The following is a 16,812-nucleotide window of genomic DNA, read 5'->3' as shown; positions in this document are numbered from 1 at the left end:
CTGCCCAACTTGCAGTTTGTCACAAGATCCACCACTGGTATGCCACAAAAAATCAGAGGGCCTCGCTGCAGAATGTAGGGTGGTATCATACTCTCTCTCTTTCCTGCTTCTAAGGCTAGGTCTATACTACCCGCCTGAATCGGCGGGTAGAAATCGACCTCTCAGGGATCGATTTATTGCGTCCCGTCAGGACGCGACAATCGATCCCCGAATCGGCGCTCTAACTCCACCAGCGGAGGTGGTAGTAAGCGCTGCCGACAAAAAGCCCCAGAAGTCGATTTTGCCGCCGTCCTCACAACGGGGTAAGTCGGCTGCAATACGTCGAATTCAGCTACGCTATTCACGTAGCTGAATTTGCGTATCTTAAATCGACTCCCCCGGGTAGTGTAGATGTACCCTAAGAAAGGATGTGGGTGAACTACCTATTCCACTTTTCACTAATGAGTGGGGTGTGGGAGCAGGAAAGCAGCAGTGGCCAGAAAGGGGACTGCAGGTTGGGGAAGCTGTTGTTGTGTGCAAAGGCGACTGAGCACTGGAGGAGGGTAGAAAGCAGCAGTGGACACGAGTGAAATGGCATCAGGTCATGGACATAAGCAAGTGAGTGCAATGCTGCAGCAAGCAGAGTGGGAAAGAATCAGGGATTTTTAAGTTACAGGGAATCGAGTCTGTGGAACCTGGTTCCAGCTTCTTACCTTAATCGTGTTGGGGGGCACCCCACCCTGCAGTGTTCTAGACAGAGAAGTCTGCATAGAGGCCTCTTTTTTCCTCCAGGCTCTGGCTTAACACATAGCTGGAGCATGTCCATTGAAAACAGAACTCTCCACTGTAGAAGAGAAAGAGGCAGGCAGAAAATAACTGCACTGAGCATGCTCCAACTAGGTGCTAAAGAAAGGACAATATAACGACCGAATTTCCACAAAAATCATAATTTTTAGGGCCAGTAGGGAGATTATTCCTGTAGCAGCTGCCCCAGAAGAAAAACCCTGTGGCCAACACTACAACTGTGGCTTCATGGTTTCATAGAGCTGTGGTATACATTGTTAACAAATAATACATTAATGAAAGTGTACAATATTACATATATACTGCATGCCCAAGTTAACATTGTGGAAACAAACTTAATTTTTGGAATATCCTAAATTCCAGGTTCTTGATTTGTCAAGCATAATCCAAATGTAAAACTCCCTCGAAAAATCTACTGATCATTTCCCTGTTTTTAAAGTGCAAAAAGTCTGAGTTGTTCAGCTCCTGGTGATTATTTGGTCTACAGGCTTGTGGAATCTATAACTTGGAGCTATTCAGCTTTATTCCTCCTGACCACTACCATTCTTAACTAGCTCCCCAAGCCAAATAAACTGCTTAAACTACTGCAGAGTGGCATAATCTTTGAGGCTGGAATTTTCAAAAAAGCTGATGGGAGTTCAGTGCCCAAATCTCATTGAAACTCCCTTACTCTCATTTGAAAAACTTAGCTTCAAGCCATTGTAATATCAAAGAGCGGTTTAAGCTGTTTAAAGACTTAGAATGTCTTAAATTGCTTCAGATGCAGTAAAAGACATGGTGCTCTCTTGTACATAATCAAAAGGAGCCATTGCTAACAACAATAATTGATCCTCCCTGACCTATAGTCAGTTAGGCCTGAAAATGGTTTGGCCCCCAGTGTAGGGCAGTTAGGCCAAACCACTGAAATGTTCATTACAGAAAGTGTGCTAGACCCAAAGTGAATCATGCCCATAAGAAGAAGTTAGGAACACCAGTCACTGTTATTTCTCCATAAACTAGTATGGTTCTGGTGTCTCAGGGACAACTGTTATTTTACCTCTACTTTCCAGCAAGAAGTCCCCCTGTTGTATATTTGTTTCATATTAAGTGGTGTTTAGCAGCTCAACACATGAGCAAAGCTGGAAGCTTTTCAGGCCGTATTAATCCCATATTAAATTAATATAAAAATATCTGGTAAATAATATAAAACTTACAGCTCTTTAAAAATTCGCTGTGAAAGTCTCCTGCCTCTCTAGAGCATTTAAATCCTGAGTGGCATTTCCTCAGCCTCAAACTATATCAGCAGAAAGGCAAGATAAGGAAGCTACTAGTTCTAATACCTTTTTATATAGCAAGAGTTTATATAATGTCTGTGATTTTATATATTTTTTAACATAGCTTCAAGGCCAAGGTGAATGCTTACTTTCTGGGTGGAACAGGTATCTTGTTGCCCCTCCTCTGCTGTGCATTGTTCTGTCTTCTGCGACACAGCTGAACATATTTCAAAATCTGTATGGCCCAAATCCTGCAAATACTGGTAAAGTGGAGAATTCTGAAAGAGAATTGAAAAAGAAAGACCAAATGGCCTCTTTAACACTTCTCAGAAAGAAAAGCCATGATTACATATCCACAAGTACGGCCAAGCCACACAATTGCCTGCGAAGTACAGTGGAGTCGCATCTTATGCGGGGGTTAGGTTCTAAAGTCAGCGCATAAGGAAAAAATTGCGTATAGTCAAAATTACCCTTGAAAATCCCTTAAATAGCCCATAAAATACAGTATACTGTACATGGTTTTGTGTATACAACGCTGTACAGCAATATGTATAAATGTATAATGTATACAGTAATGTACAGTATATAATAAAGAGTACATATGCAAAATATAATTTTACAGTACAGTATTTTTAATTACAGGTGGTCGTCAGGGCTTGATGTCAACCCAGGAGACGGAGAGCTTGGGGATGGAGAGCAAGTCGTAGACAAAGTAGTTGGCTCTGGTTCAGCTCGAGAAGTTGATTGCGTAGGCTCATCTGTTGCTGGTTGTTTTTCCTTGAAAAACATGGTGATCGGCAACTGTCGCTGTTGTCTCTTGAGCTGCTCAAATATTTCTTGATACAGTCTCAAATCGTCCGTAATACTATGTGTGATTTTGAGGCTTCATTCCATAGAGGGATCGTATTCAGAAATTAAATCATTCAAGTGTTTCGCTGCTTGGAACACTTCAGCAAATTTATGAAGATTCCAACTTGCTGGCTCTTCCTGTTCGTCGTCATCATCTTCGTCTTCTGTAGACGATTTTATCAGTTCCTCTAATTCTTTGTTAGTCAATGTTTCTCTATGGCTCTCAATTAATTCTTAACGAATTTCTCTCTCTCAAATCTTGATGGCATGGATGCTAGATTCGTTGCAGCCATATTTACGCGCCATGTTGGAGACCGAGATACCGTCTCTCAATCAGTCCAACACAGCCAGTTTTTCCTCCAGCGTTGGAACAGATCGCTGTTTCTTCGATTGAGCACCAGATGAAGTAGTTGGCTTGTGTTTAGGAGCCATGTTGTACAAAAAATACGTATCTTTAAACACTAGAATCACACTCAGCACGGCTAGATGGTCACACTATGAGAGCCACGCGGGAACTGAGACCGACTGAGGGAACAGCAGATTCACATCTCCCATCTTACGCTCACTCCGGGGCATACGCTCATTGGGTGGAATCGCCTGCACTATTTACAGGTATCTTGTTTTGCTTTTTTTTTGCCAAGCGCGAATAGTTGAATTCGCACAAGTTAAATGCACGTATGATGCGACTTGCCTGTACAGAACAGGAAGAAAGCTCAGTTTTCAGAATCAGGGTCACTGAGTATATCAGGAGTGTAGGAAGGCGGGGGACAGGGCAGGAAACATCCAGCAAAACAAGTGTTAACAGCATAAAAACAGAATTCTACTGTACACACATAGTACTATTTGCCAATCCACATATTTTAACATTCACACAAACATAAAAATGCCTGTTTTCCAACACTCTCAAAGATATTACACCAAAGAGCTATGGAGAGATCTCAAAATGCTAATATTTAGATACTTTAAACACACTACAGGTGTCAAAAATACTATCAAACAAACTACAGGTGTCAAAAATAAGTTAATGACAAGGCATCACAAAATGAACTTTTTTAAAAAAATATTGTTTATTTGTTGACTTACTTGATTATTCATAAAATTAATTTATTTGCACTGTTTCCCAGACATCACTGCAAATTAATGAGGTTCTATCCTATAAGTGTACATTTGTATATATGCAGCAGATGGATAAGATTTAACAGGAGACTGTGCACAATCTATAGTATGACTCTCAAGGCAGAAGGGATCTACAGTACTAAATGCTTATTCCTGCTTAGTGGAAAGAAAAAAAAATAAGTAGGTTTCCAGGATAATACATGATCACAGAAAAAGAGATGGAAAAGTTCTGCGAGCTCATCTAGTCCATCACTTGCCAAAGCAATACGTTACCATACTCATGCAAGTGAATCACAGTGTCAAATAACTTTTGTTTTACTATTTCAAGCAAAATGAAACATATAAAAACAGAAAATTAAATCAAAATTTGTTTCTCTTTCAGTAACCTTTTCCTTGTCCCACTTGCCCCTAAAAAAATGGGTGATGGATAGAGCTGGGTAATGGCGGTGTGAGACTCTGGTAGTGATTCAGTTTGCGGTTGATTAATTTCTACTACATTTATGTTTTCACTTGGTTATCTGATTTGATCTGGGGCAACTGATTGGTTTGTTTATTTGTGCATTTTAAAAAGAATGTCAAGGGTGCCCAAACTGCATGGATGCTCTTTTATTGTAGCTTACAAGGAACTGAATAATTTATAATTTTCACCCTTTCCATCTGAAACAAACCTCCAACAAATCATGGTCTAAACATCAGACTTAATCTATGAATAGAGCCCTGCAAATCCGCGGATATCCGCTTCATATCCACGGATATCTCTACTCACTGGTGGCACCTGGCCCACAGGCAGCTCCAGGGCGCAGCATGCTTAGGGACGGTGGCCAGCAGCCAGTGGCTGGGTCTGGGCAGCAAGCCGGAGATGGGGCTGTCCAGCACCCGCTTGCCACGCCGCTTCCTGTCCAGCAGCTTGGGGCCCTTGGGCAGAGCCAGTATCCCCACAATAGCCCAGCTTGGCAGCACTGGTCACGCTCCCAGCCCCAGGGATTCCAGCGAGTGGGGCCCCAGCGCCCGATCCCTCTGCCCTGTTGCAATGCAGCATGCACTGCTGCTGCTGTCACTCGCAAGCCCCTGGAAGCAGCATGCAATGGAGCTTCTCTCCAGCCCCCACCCCTTCTCCTCAAGACCCCGCACCTGCACTGCCCTCCTCCTCAAGACCCCACTCTTGTGCCACCTCTTACCCCCAGTCTCTGCCCTCACACTGCCTCTTCCCTGCAAGACCCCACGCCCTACACTCACTCATCTTCACCCTCTCCCCTCCCCATTGCTAGCCCATGTGAGACGGCTTGCTGCTGTGGGTGTGGATGCAGACACACATAAAAGCCAGCTAGCGGATCGGATGCACGTTGATTCTGGCAGATGTGGATCAGATGCGAATCCACATTTTTGTATCCTCGCAGGGCTCTACCTATGAAGTAGGTACGTATTATTTTACAAAAGTGGGAAACTGAGGGAAAGACAGGCTAAGTTCTAGGTCACAGGAGTCTGTGGCAGAACCAAGAATACGTCTCAGATCAGTTTTTAATTGTGTGCTTTAACTGTAAAGCTGTCCTTCCCTTTTTAAAGGTACTAGTGCTTCTCGCAACAGACAACCACAATTTTTGTTTTAAAAAGCCTGGGTTTTTAAAGATATGTCACTTTAAGAAATAAAGATCCTGTTTCCATGAAAAATTCTTAGCAATAATGACTACTAGAAAAAAGTATAGAATTATAGGAGTAGAATATTTTATACACACTTTTTAATATCTTCAATTTAAAATATAATTTCCTTCCTTTCATCTGTATCATAAAACTAGAATAGCTTAATAATTGTTATTTATTTGTTACAATTCACTGTATATCAATTAAAGTTGACACTTTCCGTACCAATAAGTTCCTGTATAAATAGCAACAAACAACTGATAAACATTTTGTTCACTAACTGTGACTATAAGATAATTAGCTGAAGAAAAAGAAAAGCCACCTGTGAGATTGTGAAGTTGTGGAGATTTTAACTTTTTCCAGTCCCTCTTTTGAAGAAAATGCTGAAGATTGTCCTTTCTCAAAAGTCATAACTTTGGAAGACCCTACAGTTGGCTTATGTCAACCTCCCTTGCATTTATAGTGGTCTAGCCAAGAATGAAAAAAGAAGAAGCATTTCTTCAGATATCCATATGGTGCAGAATACAGCGATCATAAGAATGGCCATATTGGGTCAGACCAATGGTAGGTACATCTAGCCTAGTATCCTGTCTTCTGACAGTGGTCAATGTTAGATGCTTCAGAGGCAATCAATTGATCCATCCTCTGCCATCCAGTCTCATCATCTGGCAGTGAGAAGCTAGGGACACTTAGAGCATGGGCTTTCATCCCTGACCATCTTGGCTAATAGCCGTTGATGGACCTATCTTCCAAGAGTTTATCTAATTAAATTTTTTAACCCAGTTATACTTTTGGCCTTCACAACATCCCTTGGCAACAAGTTCCATAGCTTGACTGTGAGTTGTGTGAAGAAGTACTTCCTGCTGCCTATTAATTTAATTTAGTTCTTGTGTTATCTGAAGGGGTAAATAACACTTCCTTCACTTTCTCTTCATCATTCGTGTTTTATAGATCTCTATCATATCCCCCCTTAATCATCTCTATTCCAAGATGAACAGTCCCCATCTTTTTCATCTCTCCTCAGATGGAAGCTGCTTCACACCCTTAATTATTTTTGTTCCCCTTCTCGGTACCTTTTCCAAATCTAATATATCCTTTTTGAGATGGGGGCGACCAGAGCTGCACAAGGAGTGGTCATATCATGGATTTATAGAGTAGCATTATGATATTTTTTGTTTCATTATCTGTCCCTTTCCTAATGATTCCTAACACGGTTAGCTTTTTTGACTGCTGCGACACATTGATTGGATGTTTTCAGAGAACTGTCCACAATGACTCCAATATCTCTTTGTTGAATTTTAACAGCTAATTTAGATCCCATCATTTTGTATGTATAGTTGGGATTATGTTTTCCAATACGCATTACTTTTCATTTATCAACATTGAATTTCATCTGTCATTTTGTTGCCCAGTCACCCAAATCTTAAATCCTTTGTGTTACAAGTTTAATTTTTAACATGTTGTCTTTATGCCTGAAACACAGATGGAAAGGAGTGAGTACATGACTATCTGACCCAAGAGGGTTTACACTAAGTAAACAAAATTAACATCCTCAGCACAAAACCAATCAATCTTCAAAGCCCACTGCCTGTACAAATACATAAAATCTCTTATGTAACAGATTTCACAGAGCCAATATCTGAGAAAAGAAAAGCTAACAAAGACTTCGTTGCCCTGATTCTCAAACTCAACAACAGAATTTTTCTTTATTTCAGCTCAAGACAGGCTTGAAGGAATAGAGATCTATAGTCACTTTGATTCTGTTCACTAAACATAAAATCGTCTTGGGCTCCTCTAAATGTTTTGTTAAAGAGAAAATCTTGGATAGCACAGATAGCTAGATATTCATTTTTCTTCCTCCAAATGTTTAACAATACTCCATACCTCTACCATGTTAGAGAGAAAAATAAGTCAACTGAAGCCCTTCCCCGCATGTTTTTAGCTTTTGTAAGGAGTCTCAAAATGCCTTCAGGTGAAAGAGGCTATTGAAATCATCCATGTAAACTAGGGCTGTCGATTAATCGCAGTTAAGGCACATGATTAACTCAAAAATATTAATCGCAATTAATTGCAGTTTTAATCGCACTGTTAAACAGAATACCGATTGAACTTTATTAAAGATTTTGGATGTTTTTCTACATTTTCATATATATTCTATTCTGTGTTGTAATTGAAATCAAAGCATATGTTATTTTTGATTACAAATATTTGCACTGTAAAAATGATAAAAGAAATAGTATTTTTGAATTCACCTCATACAAGTACTGTAGTGCAAGCTCTTTGTCGTGAAAGTGCAACTTACAAATGTAGCTTTATTTTTGGTTACATAACTGCACTCAAAACCAAAACTATGTAAAACTTCAGAGCCTACAAGTCCACTCAGTCCTACTTCTTGTTCAGCCAATCACTAAGACAAACAAGTTTGTTTACATTTACAGGAGATAATGCTACCTTCTTATTATTTACAATGGCACTGGAAAGTGAGAACTGGCATTTACATGGCACTTTTGTAGCTGGCATTACAAGGTATTTACATGTCAGATATGCTAAACATTTGTATGCCCCTTCATGCTTCGGCCACCATTCCAGAGGACATGCTTCCAGGCTGATGATGCTAGTTAAAAAAAAAAAAATGCGTTAATTAAATTTGTGACTGAACTCCTTCGGGGAGAATTGTATGTCTCCTACTCTGTTTTACCCGCATTCTGCCATATATTTCATGTTACAGGAGTCTCGGATATTGACCCAGCACATGTTGTTCATTTTAAGAACACTTTTGCTGCAGATTTCACAACAAGCAAAGAAGGTACTAATGTGAGATTTCTAAAGATAGCTACAGCACTCGAACCGAGGTTTAAGAATCAGAAGTGCCTTCCAAAATCTGAGACGGACTTGGTGCGGAGCATACTTTCATAAGTCTTAAAAGAGCAACACTCGATGTGGAAACTACAGAACCCGAACCACCAAAAAAGAAAATCAACCTTCTGCTGGTGGCATTTGACCCAGATAATGAAAATGAACATGCTTTGGATTGTTATCGAGCAGAACCCATCATCAGCATGGACGCATGTTCTCTGGAATGGTTGAAGCATGAAGAGACATATCAATCTTTACCGCATGTGGCACGTAAATATCTTGCGACGCTGGCTACAACAGAGCTATGAGAATGCCTGTTCTCACTTTCAGGTGACACTGTAAACAAGAAGTGGGCAGCATTATCTCCTGCCAATATAAACAAACTTGTTTGTCTGAGCGATTGGCTGAACAAGAAGTAGGACTGAGTGGACGTGTAGGCTCTGAAGTTTTACTTTTTTTTTTTTTTTTTTTTTTTTTTTAATATTTGAGTGCATTTTTCTGGTACATAATTCTACATTTGTAAGTTCAACTTTCATTGTAATGAGATTGCACTATAGTACCTGTATTAGGTGAATTGAAAAATACAATTTCTTTTACAGTATAAATACTTGTAATCAAAAATAAATATAAAGTGAACATTGTACACTTGTATTCTGTGTTGTAATTGAAATCAATATATTTGAAAATGTAGAAAAACATCCAAAAATATTTAAATAAATGGTATTCTATTATTAACAGGGCGATTAATCGCGATTAATTTTTTTTAAAATCGCTTGACAGCCCTAATGTAAACCTCATTCAGTAAGAACATGAAGAAGATTCTATTACATTTTTCCAGAGATTTTTTTTTTTAAATGCAGAAGTTTCAGACTCATAACAAAGGAAGGATTAGTCCAGTGGTTTTCAACCAGTGGTCCATGGACCACTGGCGGTCCGCAGTCTATGTCTAAGAGGTCCGCAAAATGTTGCTGTTACCATAGAACAGTGGTTTCTACCTATGTCTAAGATTTCCAAAGGGGTCCACACCTCTATTTAAAATTTTGTAGGGGTCTGCAAGTGAAGAATAGTTGAAAACTACTTAGCCAATAAGCGAAGAATGCACCCTATTTCAACTGTTCAGCAAAAAGTCCCTCTGGAGTATTTATTACAAACTTCCTTAAAATGGAAGAAAAGTCTTGTTGAAGCATATGAGTATTTTACTAGATTACAATTCACTCACAATACTAATTATAGAGGAAATTTACTAAGTGGAAAGTCAAGTAGACATGTCACCAGTAAGAGGCCAGAAATGTTCTTCAGTTTCAAAACTAACATGATTTTCCCAGGTAAAAAGTGCATATAATCCTGGAAGTTTGTGTATGCAATGCATCTGTGAAGAGGTTCACAAATCTCTGCATGAGCTTTGGGAAATTGACCTAAGACCTAGATAAATCTTTAAAATAAATTGTTATATTAAATCGCCATTACCTTCTGCTACCATAACGACAACAGCTGAAGCAAGTCAAGGAGAACAAGATTAAAATACCACTACCACTTTAGGTACATAAGTTGCAGCTTCAAAAGACTTCTTGCCATTTAGCAAATATTTATTTCAGTCATTGTTTCTATACAAATACTTAACCACTTGCTATTATACAGCATAGGTCTATAACATGGTAGCTACCGTTATTTTTACTTCCATTTCTAAAGTACTTCCTCAGTCATTGGCATCAATTTAAATCAAACCATATGCATACTTTGTCATGTTCTCCTTGAATTACTCACAACAACAGCTCATTATTCACTCACTACCTGAAACTCAAACACGAATTCTAACAAATTCATGAGTCTATTTCTAAGGCATCTCAATTCAAAGCTCCGTGCAGAAAATTCGCTTCACCCACAATGATGGACACAGTACAAGACTCTGGAGTAGACAAGTGACTCAGCTCCTTGTGGGGAATTTTCCAGTGCAACAGCTCAATGGCATTTTCTTCAAGTGCCCTTCCCATTAAAGAAGGGTACTTCTTCAAATGCAGGTAAATCTGGAATGCATCATTAAAGAGTCATGCAGTTCTGGATTAGCTGGGTAAGAAGGTACATTTTCCTCCGAGTAGAGTATTCCAACCAAGCAGAAGTGTTTAATTTAACAGGAACATGAGTAAGTAAGTGCCATATAGTAGAGTATGATTTTTCTGTTTTAAAAATGTAATGTTAAATTTGTTTAAAATGTCCTGCAAGCACGAAAACTCAGGAGAGAAAAGGATAAACTTAATCTTGGGCCTTGTTTTAGCTAAAAATAATTTGGTGTGCTAACCATTATGTGGACCCACAACACACCTGTAACAGTTCATATGCAAGCTTCCTAACAGCACACAGGCACTATAACCATTGTTTGCATTAGACTTTCTTCAAGCAAGACTAGTCACCAACACAATGCCAACATGGAGGGAAATAGCTGGCATAACAGCCTCAATAGTGCAAACGGTTACTCTATTATGTTTTGACCATAACCAGTGTAAAATACAGATCATATTTTTTGATTGCACTGAGTTTCATTAGAGTTCCTTCTGGTGCACTTCTTGAAGGTTTTTTTATTATAATGTGTCCATTATGGACGAACCTGTCAGTTTCCATTAGGTTGGACAACCTGGAGCAATCCAATGGCTAAGAAGTCCCATTAATTTTAAGTAAAAAAAAAGAATTTAGGACCGCTTTATAGTGAGTATCTACTAAAAGATTACAGGCTATGTCAAAGCACAAGCAACTAATAGGCCTGTGGGGGGGTGAGGCCACTGGGAGAAGAGTGGTAAGAATCATAATGAGTTAATGCATGCTCTTCAGAGGGCCTCTTCTACTAAGAGAGAGCTCTCTCATTCACAGTACGCATGGCAAAATGTTCAGCTTCCCAATTCTCTCACCCATAACATTCAAAGATGACACTTGTGCTACTAGAGATAGCATTAATGGCATGAATGCATTTATGGGGGTGGGGGAAATGACCTAGATATGATCTGATTTTAAATGATAGTGACCAATCTGTCACTTGGACAGTTATAAGGTTTGTATAACTTGTCTGGGATTTTTGTACCAGCCTGTAGAGAAATCGGCCTCCCGCCCCCTAAAAAAGAGAGAGACACATTTGAATCAGGTAATAGCTAAGAAACCTAGGAAGGGAATAATAAGACTGAGGAGTTCATTTCCTGTGTGGGGACACACACATGAAGCTTTCAGCATTTGGATTAAAGATTCCAAAAACTATATTTGTGCAACTCCATCATTAGATGGGATCCTGTTCTAGAGATTGTGCCCCATCAAGAGAGAGAGAAATATTGTCCTTATTACTTACATAGCATTTTTCATCTTCATGAAGCTTTTTAAAAAATCAGTAACTAAATCTCTCAATCTATCTGCATTATAACACAAGTTCTAACTCAGATGATTAAACAACACTTCTCACTCATTTAGTTTTATGCAAAGGGAACACCAAAGTTTACATACATACACACACGCTCTCTCTCTCTCTCGCTTATACTTACTTTCAGCCATGGGAGTTATTGTTATGAGCTTTTTTTTGGTTAATGTTTCCATTCAATATCAGTGTTAGGCTGAAATGCTTTCACCTAAAATAGCCATACTGAAATGAAACAATTTGCTTCTTGGGGTCTGTCTCTTCTTCCTCCTACCATCCCCTCTATGGATTTTGTACATTGCTTCTTGTCAATAAATCAAGAGAGGAAAAAAAGTGGAAAAAAAAAAAAAAGAAGTGTTGATGATTTCCCATATTATGGATAACAATCACTGGGCTTGTATTCTGATAGCCTGGGACAAATCACAAAGAACATCCTTGCACTTAGCAGCAGATTGTAATTTTACAAATTTTATTCGCTATTGAGAGAGAGCCTTCTTCATGCCAAAATGTCAGGTGATCATTTAAAATGGGGTGACCTAAAAGGGTTATGTCAAATTAAAATATTAAAAACATTCCTTATGGCTAACACAGACTTAGATGATTAAAAATGAAAGTATTTTTAAAACTTTATTTTTGATCATTTACACTTTTGCATTTTTCTCAGCCTGGACAAAAACTAGAGTAGTCAGTACCATTTTTGCGTCTTAATTTCATTTTCTGGTTACCAATAGGTATGTTGCAATGCTTCAGTTACAAAGCTTCAGGAGAAATTATTTTTTGTTGTTTATTATTTTTAAATGTTCAAAGGCACAGTGTGCCTGTCACAATATCTCTAGTTTCCAATGGGACTATACACAACGTAGGATAAATAATAATATAATAATCTTCACTTCAATGGGAGTAGAGTTTATTTTAGGACTAGACTCTAATACAAGCTGTATTTATTTGTGAAGTTCTTCCACTTCCAGGCCAGTCAGTCACTGAGACCCTCTAAATCACTTGTTCCCTATTTGTCCCCGAAAACGGAGAGCAAACTTACTTTTAAACCTATTTTAAGTATAGTTAAACCTCTGATTCTTGCTCCATGGTTTGCTTGAACATGTCAAGGTTCAATAGGTGTACAGTGCTGTAATCATAAAACATTGAGTATTATATGCATGAAAAAGGTAATTTTACTGGGATAACTGCTAGTAGTGTGTGTTGGAAACTGAAAACAATTTTAGGATTCCAAGAAACTAAATTTTATATTGCTTTGATGCACATAACATGAGTTGCCTCTCTTCCCATTCTAATTTGTCTCCGACAGTCACGTGCAAGCCATGTTTGCTGTCAGCAGCAATGAGTTGGTTAAACTGTCTCTGAGAAGACCAAGCCCTGGTCTACACTGGGGGGAGGGGAGGGAGAGGGGGAAATCGATCTAAGTTATGCAACTTCAGCTACGTGAATAACGTAGCTGAAGTCGACGTACTTAGATCGACTTACCGTGGTGTCTTCACCATGGTGAGTCGACTGGTGCTGCTCCCCTGTCGACTCTGCCTGCGCCTCTCACGGCACTGGAGTACATGAGTCGACAGGAGAGTGCTCGGGGGTCGGTTTATCGCATCTAGACTAGTTGCGATAAATCAATCCCCGCTGGCTCGAACGCTGCCCGCCGACCCAGCGGGTAGTGTAGACATACCCTGAGCCTTGCGTGCAATTGAAACTCAGATTAAGCCTACAGTAAAACATGAACTGAGTAATAAAACTTAAAAGTTAAAGATAGATGAGAAATCCAACAATTGTGCAATGTTGTGTGACAGAAAGATTAATACAGGAGGGAGTTTCCTAGTTCCAGAAAGCAGACAGTAAACCAAAGATGAGCTGTCTCCCCACCAATACATAAATCTACTATAGCATTTCATAATGACCACATTGCACTATAGTGTTCTTTGTAAATTATGACAAACAACATTGTGATAAAAAATGAGACTACCATGCTAGAAGCTTTCCTTGACTTATTACAATAGCAAGTAAAATTAAAGCCATGCCCAAGTTATTTCTGCTGATGCATCATGAGGCAAATGACTCAGGGTTTCTCCAGTAAATCTCTAAAACATGAGGGCTCCTCAATAAAACTAACATTTTCTATTACCACAAATTCACTACCCAGAAAAATCTTCTCCAGTCCCAATTTTTAATTTTAAGATTTAGCTAACTAAGCAATATCACTTTAAAATAACATGTAATACCTTCTCCAGACTCACATGTTTTAAGAGATTTTCTTTAAAACACTGGAATGCTTTCCTCCAAAGCTGAAGATGCTGCTATGTCAAAAGAACACTATCAGAGATTACATCACCTCGAATAAACCCTTAAACAGCACCCTCAATAAAAACATTACTGCATTTTCACCATAGGGACAGCAAAGGCCAAAATGAGCAGTGGCCAAACCCAAAGCAAAACAATTAATTTTTAAGTCTATATTAAAAAAAAAAGTTAAAAACTCACAGATAGTGCAGTCTTTGTCTCCCGGAAAAGAGATTTCCATTTCTCTCTCCTATACTCTTCCCATGTGTCTGTGAGAATGTCTGTGAGAATATCTCCCACCTCCCAGTTTCTTTCCACTTGTGCCTTCAGGGTGACCCAAGCAGAAGATGAGAAGTAACAGTCAATGTAATTGCACCTGTGCTCTTCTTGCACAGTAGCATTTTCCCAGCAGCATCAGTAGAAGCAGTTTGAAACGTACCAGGATGGTGCAATTTTTCCTGACTAATGTTGTTTTATAACTGGGGGAAGGGAGAAGCGGATGATGTATTGTTAAAGGCTTTTAAAAAAGATACTGCTTAAAAGAATTACTGCACATAAACGTTAGAAAAAAAGCCATTAAAAAGGCTTTCCAAGCAACAGTATTTAAAAGTATTGGTCATATTCTCTTGGCTGGTAATCATCTCCTCATTTGATTTGACTGTCATCCAACCAATCGCTCACAACACAAAGCTAATATTAGATAATGACTTTGAGACAGTGAAAGAAAGTTATTTAAATTTTCTACTCCCTTTTGTCTGTAACTGGTAGCATACAGTATTTGGTTTCTCCTCCTCCTCATTGTTTTTTTTTTTTTTGGTTTCTTTAGTACTTCAGCAGAAAAGCTATATAGCTTAAATGCAGCATTCAAAGCAGTCCTTGGAACCATTTACCTCTCCTCCCATTATTCCGGGAAAATTTCTGATATACAACATACATCAATTACTTTGTGCATCTAACTGCACTGAAAGGGTTAAGTAAGTTCCACACCATTGTAACTGAAAGACGATAAAGCTCTTGGAATTTTTCCTTACACAGATTCTGCAGGTAGCTGCATGTTATTGCTACCACAGAAGTGCCTTATAAAGAAATGTTACGATAATGTGTATTTATATAATACTAGACAGAGCTCTCATATTCATTTGCACTGAGGCCACAATACTGTTTCCCCACTTAAAACAGGGGCTGCAGGGTACAGTCTGAACAGCCCAAGGAAGCTTTCATGACAAAGACATAGGTGGAGAATCATAATTGAAAGAGTATAACAAAAAGTGGTAAGTGCGACATTGATAGAGGGCAGAAGAAACGGAGGCAGGTAAAGGACGATACTGCTGGATGTTCCCAAAATCTGTACCTGGGTCTTGATGCAGGAAGTTTAGGAATGTGCAAACATCCAACCCCATATTCCTTACACAAGCAAAACTCAACTGAATAAGGAGCTACTGGCTAGTTTGCAGCAGCTCGATGAGCTGAACTTTTTTTAAACTGGAGTCAGTCTAAACCAACATAACACCTCCTGAGTCTACAGACAGCTTTAAACAATAGCTCTAAGGAGTAACCTTCCCTTATCCACCTCAGTTGATATTAACTCTGAATCCCAACAATCAATTAAATCTCAACATTGTTATCTATTTCACCATTAAGCAAAACACATGAGAAGAAAGAGGGACAATCCCATTATGATGAATAAAGCCTGGTCTACACTACAGAATTAAGTCTACCTAATTATGTCAGTGACTACACTACAGCTTTGCTCTTACTGATGTAAGTGCCCTGGTACACCAACATAATAACTGCACCTCCACAAGAGGTGTAGGGCTTATGTCAGTGTAGTTAGGGTGACACAGTGTCCGTATAGACCAGGGGTCGGCAACCTTTCAGAAGTGGTGTGTCAAGTCTTCATTTATTCACTCTAATTTAAGGTTTCGCGTGCCAGTAAAACATTTTAACATTTTTAGAAGGTCTCTTTCTATAAGTCTATAATATATAACTAAACTATTGTTGTATGTAAAGTAAATAAGGTTTTTCAAATGTTTAAGAAGCTTCATTTAAAATTAAATTAAAATGCAGAGCCCCCCGGACCGGTGGCCAGGACCTGGGCAGCGTGAGTGCCACTGAAAATCAGCTCACGTGCGGCCTTCTGCACGCGTGCCATAGGTTGCCTACCCCTGGTATAGACACTGCAGATTATTTACATGGGCTGTTGGCTGTCATTCTTGTCAATTTCAGGGCTCTGTGCTAGAGCCATGCAATTGACAAGAAAACCTGGCTCCCGGCTCCCCACTGGGAGCCCAGCTGCATCAAGGTGCCCGGCTCCCTGCTGGGAGCCTAATAACTGCCCAGGCTCTGCGCGCAGAGCTCCCCGCTGGGAACCAAGGCGGCTGCTGGGCTCCTGGCAGGAAGCAGGGAGCCAAGAGCCCAGGAGGGCAGCTGTGCTCCTGGCAGGAAGCCTAGGGGGCAAGCCAGGCTCCCAGGGGGGAGCAGGGAGCCAAGAGACCAGGGGAGCAGCCAGGCTTTCAGCCTTTCACACTGCCCCTCTTAAGTCAGTGGAAGCATTCCTCGTGAGGATGCATGCCACCGTCAGGAGGATAATGTGGACATAAACCACTGAAGTAATTACTGCTCTGACTGTAAGTCGACCTA

General features: G+C 39.6%; 1 protein-coding gene across 6 annotated transcripts in view; it reads right to left on the bottom strand.

Moving 5' to 3' along the window:
• The window catches only part of VEZT (vezatin, adherens junctions transmembrane protein), an 81,075-nt gene that overhangs the window by 53,257 nt on the left and 11,006 nt on the right, over window positions 1-16,812 (bottom strand). For 4 of the 6 annotated variants that reach the window (XM_054028290.1, XM_054028299.1, XM_054028324.1 and 1 more), the window contains exon 2: window positions 2,186-2,314. The exons of 1 other annotated variant lie outside the window; for it this stretch is intronic. In XM_054028290.1, coding sequence (XP_053884265.1) covers window positions 2,186-2,314 — 129 coding nt within the window. Of the gene's footprint in view, window positions 1-692; window positions 824-2,185; window positions 2,315-16,812 lie in introns of those variants that run through there. One more of the 6 variants, XM_054028308.1, reaches the window with a different exon arrangement.

This window comes from Malaclemys terrapin, chromosome 1, assembly GCF_027887155.1.
Source record: "Malaclemys terrapin pileata isolate rMalTer1 chromosome 1, rMalTer1.hap1, whole genome shotgun sequence".
NCBI lineage: Eukaryota > Metazoa > Chordata > Testudines > Emydidae > Malaclemys > Malaclemys terrapin.
The sequence above is the reverse complement of the archived record's forward strand: the minus strand, read 5'-3'. Positions and strand labels throughout refer to the sequence as shown.